General features: G+C 49.8%; 1 protein-coding gene across 1 annotated transcript; it reads right to left on the minus strand.

The window, feature by feature from the left end:
* Positions 1–3,367: 3,367 nt before the first annotated feature.
* Positions 3,368–4,214, minus strand: LOC144111014 (uncharacterized). The gene is made up of 2 exons (XM_077644100.1): positions 4,008–4,214; positions 3,368–3,944 (listed from the first exon to the last, which is right to left on the minus strand). Exon 2 carries the CDS (start codon positions 3,915–3,917, stop codon positions 3,555–3,557), a length of 363 nt encoding a protein of 120 aa, XP_077500226.1. The 5' UTR covers positions 3,918–3,944; positions 4,008–4,214; the 3' UTR covers positions 3,368–3,554.
* Between the last annotated feature and the right edge of the window lie 5,385 nt (positions 4,215–9,599).

A 9,599-nucleotide genomic window follows, 5' to 3' on the forward strand; every position in this document is an offset into this window, starting at 1 on the left:
CTTAGCATCAAGCTCTTTACGACGAATAAAATGTTTTACAATCCAATGCCTTACACATTAGTTTTTATCGTTGTATATCGCTCGAATAGTTGGTGATCATGTCGTTGGGGATGAATGTCATTTTTACTGCAGCAAACGGCTGCCCAAAAGAACATGCATACCATGATACCGCATCGCGGGCGTTTCCCTACCTCTTCATGCGCTCAATATCAGTTAAAAAAATAAGAAATTTAGGCAGCGGATTAGCTCAGGTTAAGCCTGGATATACAAGCGAAAATCTTCAGTTATGCTTGGTTTGACGTCATGGTTATGCTTCGTAGCTTAGCTGGTATTGTGTACATTGTTTATCTATGAACCTCCTGCATGTTTGTAAACAAACGAGGTGGCGCTGCAGTCGCTAGCGAGCTCGTGTTAGGCAAAAGGTCGGGGAGTGGCGTCGCGGATAGGTGTTGAGCGCGGGCTTTCAAGGCTTGTAGGCGCGTTTCCAGTTTCTGCGAATCATAGCAATGGTCGATGCTTCCAACTTGGTAATTCATTGAAGTTCACGAGCTCGCGTTGGCCACGTGCGGCCTATAAAGAGAAATAGTTTGCCACTGTATTGTATATATGGTTAGTAGTAAACATGTAGAAAGCGTTCCTGCCGTTTATTTATGCGCTAGGCATTGAATAAAACCAGTTTTGACACTCTGCACTAGCCGGAATGATTTTACTTCGGGACAATAGTGAGGGAAAGTGCTGGCCTTGTTTCGTCGGAGCAGACGTGCGCTCATCATCTGTTGGCATGCGTACGTGTCGCGCTGTGCGAAAAGTGGGGACAGCGTCGTGTCTCTGATCTCCTGTCTCGCTTAGCGCTGTTTTTAGCCGCATGACCACGCACCAGCCAAGCCGACTTTTCCTCTTGTTAAGCTGGTCGATTAGGTGAAAATTTTTTATTTCTAAAATTATTTCTTTCCTAGCCCTGAAGTCGTTTCGTGACGAAAAATTATAGCAAAATATTGAGTACAAATTTATAAATTACGCTTTTTAGAAGTGTGGTCGTCCAAAATTGTGAGGTAATTTATTTGATTTCAGTGCCGCATTTCTTTGACCAAAGCGAAAGCGAAGATGCCATAAACTTTAAGGTATGTTTTGTGACCTCTCACATTTTCTGCGACTGGATCACTCACCTTCGTAATTCGCATGAAAATCAAATGATTCCATTTGTCGCAAACTATTCCTGAGACCTTGAGGAGCGTAATAAATCTCGATTTTTTTCCCTACACGTGCAGTACTGTGTTAGTTATTTCTTGTAAGAAACGCTTTCATGTAACTATGCATGCATATGTACTGTCATATAGAAAAAGAACTTATCGCGTCATCGTACAGAACAGGGCTTTATGTACATGCTGGCATAAAAAAACTGCCGCACTATCTACTCAATTATTTGAGACCTTGGGGGGACTTGACGGTGTTAATTATAATTACCCAGAACTGCACCAGGTATAGCTATAAATAAAAGGAATTACTGAAACTAGCGTAGGAATTTTATATTTGCACCAAGTTTAGTTACATATCGCATGCATGAATAACGAAAACACTTTTCATTGTCACGTCCCCTTTCAATCTTGCCACGTGTCTGCTAGTAGCACGCCTGCGGCTGCTTCTTTCCAAACAAGCTTCGCGATCATGTACTACCTCATGAAACATGACACATGCATGATGCAATGAAAAAGCATATGGCGTTTAGCACACTTATGGTACGCTATTCTAAGCACACTAACGCGACCACGCAAGATTGACACAACTTACCAGACTTCTTTCTACTCGAATGAAATAATTACGTCGTCATATCAAGAAACAGTTTCAAGTAAATATTAAATGTCATAAAACGCGCCATTAAAACATGGGGTGCTATTAACAAAAAAAACGCATTCCTTGGGGATGAGTGAACCTGTCGGCGCCCCGTGCACTCCGGCTCAAGGTGATAAGTACGTGTGCAGCTGCATATGTCTTTTTTCCTTGAGCAATTGTCAGCCTACTATCCTGAAGTTCAGGTGAATGAACGCAGTAACTTACATGATATTAAGTGCATTGAGTGGCAGGGCCTATCGACTCCCAGACTTCGCGCTTTACTACCGTGGCCCAATGTCTGTTAGCCAGTTTCCTAATGCGGCATTTATGCGCGAGAAACCTATCGAGGCTAATTTAATATTTTTTATGCTACTGCGCGGATCCAGCAGTGACGCAGCTGGTCAGTATATGCTGCTTCTGCAGTGCACAGGCTTGAAGCAGCCGCCGGTAGCTGCGGCAGCTGCGGTAGGCACGGGCAAGCGGAACCTGTTTTGCCTACCATGCGAAAGTCGCTGCTAACATCAGCGCCACCGCATCTTCGTGACGTCGCGGGGTGAAGGAGGTCCATAGGCGTAGACTTGCTTACTCAATGGCATATGTTTACGAGTTAGACACAGAAGCGACAGTATTAAACTTCTTTATTATTGTTTTACACATTGTCTTGCAGTTTCTCTACAGCCATAAAGACATCCCGGTGATTCGAGTAGTAGCAAGCGGCTGTCTCTATGGTTTCGCTATTGTGCAGCAAACTCCCAAGCGAGTACTTCTGGATCGGACGAATTTCGTATCTCAGCTTTTCTGCGTAGTCTAGCAGCTGCACTCTCCTTCCCTTCCATGTCGAGTGCGCACGCCTATTCTCTGGCAAGCGCATTATATAGCCTCCTTGCGCATGCACATGACGCACATGTGCAGTAGCGCGCGGCTGCGCCGAAATGTCAGGCTACGGAGTGGGCGGCGGCGAAGGCTGCGACAGCGGTGAGGAGCGACCACCTGCGCGGTGCGTGACGTCACTCGTTTTCGCGCATGCGCATAACTCACCAGCTGCCGCCTGCGCCGTACGTGACGTCACTCGTACTCCGACATACGCCGGCTCGCGCGAAGCGCGGTGTTGACTAGCGTAGTGAAGCTTTTCGCTTCCAAATTTTATTTCCTCGCGCTGTAGGGCTACAGATTATTCTTCATTTCAGAAAGTGATATCGATCGCATCGTCTTGTCCGTGGCTATATACGCACTCACCATCCGTCCTTAAGCCCCAGTGTCTGCGAATTTAAAATTTGAAAATATCAGCTGGCTAATAGCTATGAATATATAAATAACTGGCGCTTATGTGACGCCCGGTTTCTCCGTGATTATATTTTGTTTTTAGAGGACCCCGTGCTTCACATCTTTCAAGACTTCACTGGAACACCCTTGTGTTAGTGATTATCCAAAGCAATGCGGGCCACCTAAATGTTCTGCCAAGCGCGACAAATAATCAAAGCATATACGATTGAGCATTGAAGGAATAAATAAATAAATCAAACAAAACAGCGGCGTTATCAACTCGCTTATGCATCTACCAACTAAAAGTGTCGACAGTGGCTTATAAAGAAAAATATTTCGGACCGGAGGTCTCTCCTAGCGTTGAAAAGCGGTTTATTTGTGGCCACGCGAACCATGCCAACCTTGAAAGAGCGATGCTAGGGAGCACTGGAAATCTTGAGAGTAACGAGGTCGCCGCCAGGTTATGAATTGGGCGGTGTGTCACCAGTAGAAGTGGCTTCCAACCCTGAACCTACTTCGGCACGAAGGCTGCACAGCAGCTGCATGAGCACGGCGCGGTCAGACACCAGGTCGATCTCTGCTTCTAGGGCCTGGAGGACGCGCTGCAGCAAAGCGTTCTTCCTGATGATTTCGTCCATGGCAGCCAGGTAGGCCTCCTCCGAGGCGTTCAGGACGCGGTGGAACTCCGCCTCCAGCCCTTGCAGCTCCTCCTCCCTCAGCAGTTTCTCTGTACGCAGCTGCTCTGCCTCCATCTGCAGCTCCATGTTGGGACTGATATCATCCATCCGCGAGGAGCGGCCGCTGCTTGGTTCTTCTTCTTGCATTTTCCTCCTCACTCTCTTGAACGGCAACTGCAATTCGTGGGAAAAGTTTGAGAAGGAATGTTTGCGCTCGATATGAAAGAGGCGTCCCACCTGCCGAGAGCAAACGGTGGCAGCTGTCCTGGCGGTCGGGACTGCTCCCGCAGATGGTGGACCTCAACACGCAAAAGCTGCTCCTGGTGTTAGAGGTCCTGTTGCTCGCCCTCAGCAGTGCAGCACCAGGACGCCACCTTGCAAGGACGGTTTGTTTGAAGATCCCCACGACGGTTAATGCAACGTTGCGCTAACATCAGAGTTCGAGTACGCGCCTCACTAACGTCTTCGTTTTCTTCACACTGCTGGCTGCATAGTAATTACCACAAAATCCAAGCTGCCGCTAGGCTGCAGCTTGCCTAATATCTCTCCCCATCCCTCCGGCATCTTACTTTTTTTTAAAATTTCATTCAACCGTGAGAACCATCATGAAGGAGAGATGTAAAGGAAAGGTGCCCCCACAGTGGGCTCTTGCCATTTTCCCCTTGATGCATACAAAACTACAAAGGACACTTAATACTTTTTATGTGCTTTTAATGCGAAAACAACATTTTACCTTTCATTATCTTTACACTTATTTCTTTTTATTTCTAAAATTTATTTCCTTGTGATTACACACCTATACTTAATAGCATACACTTGTAAGAACCAACGCGTGTAGTAGGTTCAGCTTTGTCCGCCAAGAACCAACGCCGGTTTGTAGTGGGGTTTCGTGTGCGCCTTGCAATCTGAAAATCCAGGGTTCAGTACGCCATATCATCGGAAGAAAATTTATTTTAACTTGAGTTAAACTTTCCTGCCCTCCTACGGATGGGAACGGCGGTTAGCAGTACGAAGAGCACTTCAGGTCTTCGTCCGGCGACACGTTGCCGGTTGGGGCAGCAATTCCAACTTCTCAAAGCAAAACTTATTTATTAAGGACGGGACCGAAATACAAGGCAGTGATGACAAGGCTGTTTAAAAAAGGCTGATAAAAAAGGCGGTTAAAAACGGCCGAGCTTGAGACTCGGCGCGCTCGTTCCAAGACGTTTCCCACGGGCGCCTTAGCGTTTTTCCTCCATAAAAACGCAGCCGCCGCGGTCGGGTTCGAACCCGGAGCGCCCGTGTGCTGTGCGATGTCAGTGCACGTTAAAGATCCCCAGGTGGTCGAAATTATTCCGGAGCCCTCCACTACGGCACCTGTTCTTCCTTTCTTCTTTCACTCCCTCCTTTATCCCTTCCCTTACGGCGCGGTTCAGGTGTCCAACGATATATGAGACAGATACTGCGCCATTTCCTTTCCCACAAAACCAATTATTATTATTATTATTAACCCCTTCGATAATTGGGCGGAGTTTGAGTAATCTAGCTCTCGCCCAATTTTAACCAACCGCAGTGCAGTGGCACCGTATGTGCAAGTGGGCGGAGCCCAGGGCTCGCCGGTCCGAGCCCAGTGGACCTCGCTCCTCCTGGAACGTGCTGGGCGCGTGACTCCGCGTAGGCAGCTCGCTGCATGCGCATTCCACCGATTGCCACGCATCGGAACTGCCGTCTCCGTTGACAGCAAAGGAATGTCTTCCGCGGGACAAGGATAACTGGGCGCCGGAACAGAAAGGATTAGTGCCGCAGCTGACCCTAAGCGCAGGCGTCACGCCTCGACGTACATTCCTCGATTCCCCCCCCCCCCCCGGGCGTGACCGCTCCTGGTAACAGGTGCGGGGGGGGGGGGGGGGGGGGTCCCAACGGCCCTGTGGGCTTCCACTTAACACCTTCCCACCAAGAATGTTGGGGGGACACTTGCTGTACACACAACATACCGAAGCCCACAATAGCACCAAGGATGCGGCCTTCAACAACATACAAAACGCGCGAAAGCACAAGGGTCCGGGCCCCCACTGGCCGCTGTACCAGCACAAAAAAACAAAAACCAAGGAGGGGCACTTCACATCCTACTTATGGCAATAGCGAAAAGAGTATGTTCACAAGGATATCTTGTTACATGCATCTACACTCAGAAATACATATTTTTCTCTTTGCGAGCAAATAACAGTCGAAACACTCATCACACAAGGAGTCCATATCATTAATTCACTTGAGATGGCAGTCCACAAGCACTCACACACACACACTCAGGTTGGGCCACCGTCCCGTACGTTCCTTGGCCCGCGATGTGTGATCCATCTACCTAGCGCAGGCGGGTCCCTGATTTGTTCCTGGGTCAGATGCGTGGACTCATGTAGTGTGGATTCAAAGGTGTAACTCCCACTATGCCATTCCGGAACACCTTTTATATCTCCAAACTCTCCGTCAGACTCAAAAATTACGCCTACGTTGTTCACTCTGGCGTAATACTTTCTTAGCCTATTGGCGTGCACCCACCGCTCAGAACCATCTCTGAACTTGACAACAAAGCTATCGGGTCGTCTATGCTCTTTAATCGTTGCTGGGCCCACCCATTTAGGTCGCATCTTGTTCTGCTGGTTCGTATCTAACACGAGGACTTCCTCACCCTCACAGAACCCTTTGGCCCGTGCCCTTAGATTGTATTTCTCCGCATACGCTTTCTGCAGCTGCTTGATTTGGTGATCTACCCTCTCTGCTACTTCAGCCATTTGCTGCCGCAGCTTGATAAGATACTCTGACGTAGCCTTATTTAGGCCCGTAGGTGGTGTCCAGTTCCCTGTCCATGTCTTTTGAAGGATGCTTAATGGGCCTTGAGGGATGCGCCCATACATAACATCAGCTCGCGTTACGTTTTCGACCGTGGCTCTCGCTGTCATCTTTGCGTCCTGCTGGTGACGACCTAGCTCATTACCAGGCATTACATTGGGCCTCTTCTGTGGGCAGTTCCACTGCACGTGACCGAATTTACCACAGCCATAGCATTTTGGTGGTTCCCTGTGCTCGTCCTTGGATCGATTTCCTTGGTTCCGTGGCTCGCGCGGCTTTGCCTCATACTTTTTCGGCTCCTCTGCAGCCCCTTGACGGCGCCCGCGCCTACTGTCTTCATATTGTTCGGCAAGTTGCGCAAGCTCCTTGGGTTTCAACCACTTATCTGTCTCCTGTTGGAGAATGTACTCGCGCATTTTGTCCGGCATAGTCTGCTTAGCGCGGTCTGCCACCATTAAGGCCCGAACGTCCTCTAATGTTCTCACTTTCCTACTTTGCAAGTAGTATCCAAGCGTTACGTCCAATTGGGCGACAAACTGACCCCAGCTTTCGGCATCTTTTCTACAAGTGTAGAACCTCCGCTTGTATTCTTCAGCAGTCAATCTGAGCTCCGCGAGTATTAGCTCCCGAATTTCCTCGAAACTCATTACCGTGTCGACCGACTGGTTAGCCACGAGTGCCCGAGTTTTTTCATTCAGGAAGGGCATTATAATTGGCCCCGCGATGTCATTCGGGATCTCGCAGGCCCTTATCATATTTTCGGCGCTTTTGAACCATGCAGGAATGAGGTCTTCCGACTGTGGCATTGGCGCGAGGACTGCCCTTAGATCATCCGCGTGCCGACCCAATTTTTCCCTTCTGCTGCCATTTCCCGAGGTGCCCTGACCTCTCTGAATCAGTGTCTGGAGCTGAATTTTTAGCCTAAGAGCTTCAATCTCGAGCTCCTGCTCCCTCAAGCGCGCGCTACCCTGGCTGCTGTCACTCGCCGGGGTGTTAGCGCTCTGCCCATCCATAATCGTCCAGTTCTCCGTGTCTTCCCCGGCAGAGTCCGTGTCACTAGCGTTTTGACTTCCCACGCGCAGCTTCTGTGCTCGGGTAGTGACTGACATCGCGTTCCCGGAGAAAACGGGAAAGGGCCCACCTGTGTTCTGCAGACTTCTTGATCGTGCTGCGCTGGGTCGGTGTCTGTCTTTCCGCTGTTCACGTTGAGCTGGTGGCGGAAGGGGTGGGAGTCCCACCGGTGCCCACTGCGGTGCCCGTCACGTCCTCCAGGCCGATGAAGTCGCCAGCCACAGATGCCGCCGAAGTCGCCCCGCTTCGCTCCGTCGGTCCGCTTCCTCGCTGTCAGCGCTGACGTGGAGCCTCGACTCCGAGGCCTCACACCTGGGTATCACCTCGCTTTGACCTTGGTCCCCGGGGTTTCTCACCAAGATGTTGTTCCCGTCAACCATCCGGAAGGTACTGCCTCCAACCGCTCTGCAGGAAGCCGCTCAGACGATCCTGGTCACGGCACCAGTTAAACTTTCCTGCCCTCCTACGGATGGGAACGGCGGTTAGCAGTACGAAGAGCACTTCAGGTCTTCGTCCGGCGACACGTTGCTGGTTGGGGCAGCAATTCCAACTTCTCAAAGCAAAACTTATTTATTAAAGACGGGACCGAAATACAAGGCAGTGATGACAAGGCTGTTTAAAAAAGGCTGATAAAAAAGGCTGTTAAAAACGGCCGAGCTTCAGACTCGGCGCGCTCGTCCCAAGACGTTGTTTCCCACGGGATTTAACCCCTTCGATAATTGGGCGGAGCTTGAGTAATCTAGCTCTCGCCCAATTTTAACCAACCGCAGTGCAGTGGAACCGTATGTGCAAGTGGGCGGAGCCCAGGGCTCGCCGGTCCGAGCCCAGTGGACCTCGCTCCTCCTGGAACGTGCTGGGCGCGTGACTCCGCGTAGGCAGCTCGCTGCATGCGCATTCCACCGATTGCCACGCATCGGAACTGCCGTCTCCGTTGACAGCAAAGGAATGTCTTCCGCGGGACAAGGATAACTGGGCGCCGGAACAGAAAGGATTAGTGCCGCAGCTCACCCTAAGCGCGGGCGTCACGCCTCGACATACATTCATCGATTCCCCCCCCCCCCCCCCCTGGCATGACCGCTCCTGATAACAGGTGCAGGGTGGGGGGGGGGGGGGGGGTTCCCATCGTCCCTGTGGGCTTCCACTTAACAACTTGATATCACGGTTACGCGATCTGGGATTTTTCTGACCACTGGTGCTGGTAAACGCTGACGATAGAGTCTTGCGTTAACCCGTTTAAGCGTGAAGACACCGGTGACCGATGGCTATGTGCCCTCTAAACTCTAAAGCAGCTGGTGCTAGCAGAGTGCTGAACGAATTGGTTACGCAATGAAAAGTGTGATCAGCCTACGGGCTTGGTCAAACTCACAAGAGCTCGGGTTCAATCGAACGCATGAGCTTCAACTCATTTAGACTCACAACTCACTTGAGCTCACTCAGACTCACCCGTCAGCCGGGGTCAACTGCTAGCGACTGACGTCTCGCTCAGACTCACGACTCAACTAGGACCACTCACTCTTTTCAGCTCGCGACTAATTTTGACTCACTCATTGATGTAATAACCTTTTCTTCTGGCGTATAGCAAAAACTCGCTTTCTAATTTTGTTCTGCGCTCGCGTCCGTTAAGACTGCGATTGAGAACCAATAGAATACGTGCCCTTTTTTAACAATAAATATCAAGAACAACCAACCATTCCGAGGGGATATGCGGATATATTGATTAATATTTTTCAGTCTTACCACATGCGAGACATCGAATTATAAACAATTGCCCACTAGAAAAAAATTTGAACCAGAAGTTCTCAATATAGTATATAGGCTTCTTTGTGCAGTGGGTGTATCAACGCACGCTTTTAAAGCTTATTAAAACGGGACCGATTGAGGTCTAAAGTTGCCCTGACTCCATTAGCGATTCCCTTAGTAAACACCTTGTAG

This window comes from Amblyomma americanum, chromosome 11 (genome assembly GCF_052857255.1).
Source record: "Amblyomma americanum isolate KBUSLIRL-KWMA chromosome 11, ASM5285725v1, whole genome shotgun sequence".
NCBI classification, from domain to species: Eukaryota; Metazoa; Arthropoda; class Arachnida; order Ixodida; family Ixodidae; genus Amblyomma; species Amblyomma americanum.

Bases quoted from the DNA above. Each gene is read 5' to 3' on its own strand.
- LOC144111014 (XM_077644100.1), bottom strand. From the start codon at position 3,917: ATGCAAGAAGAAGAACCAAGCAGCGGCCGCTCCTCGCGGATGGATGAT.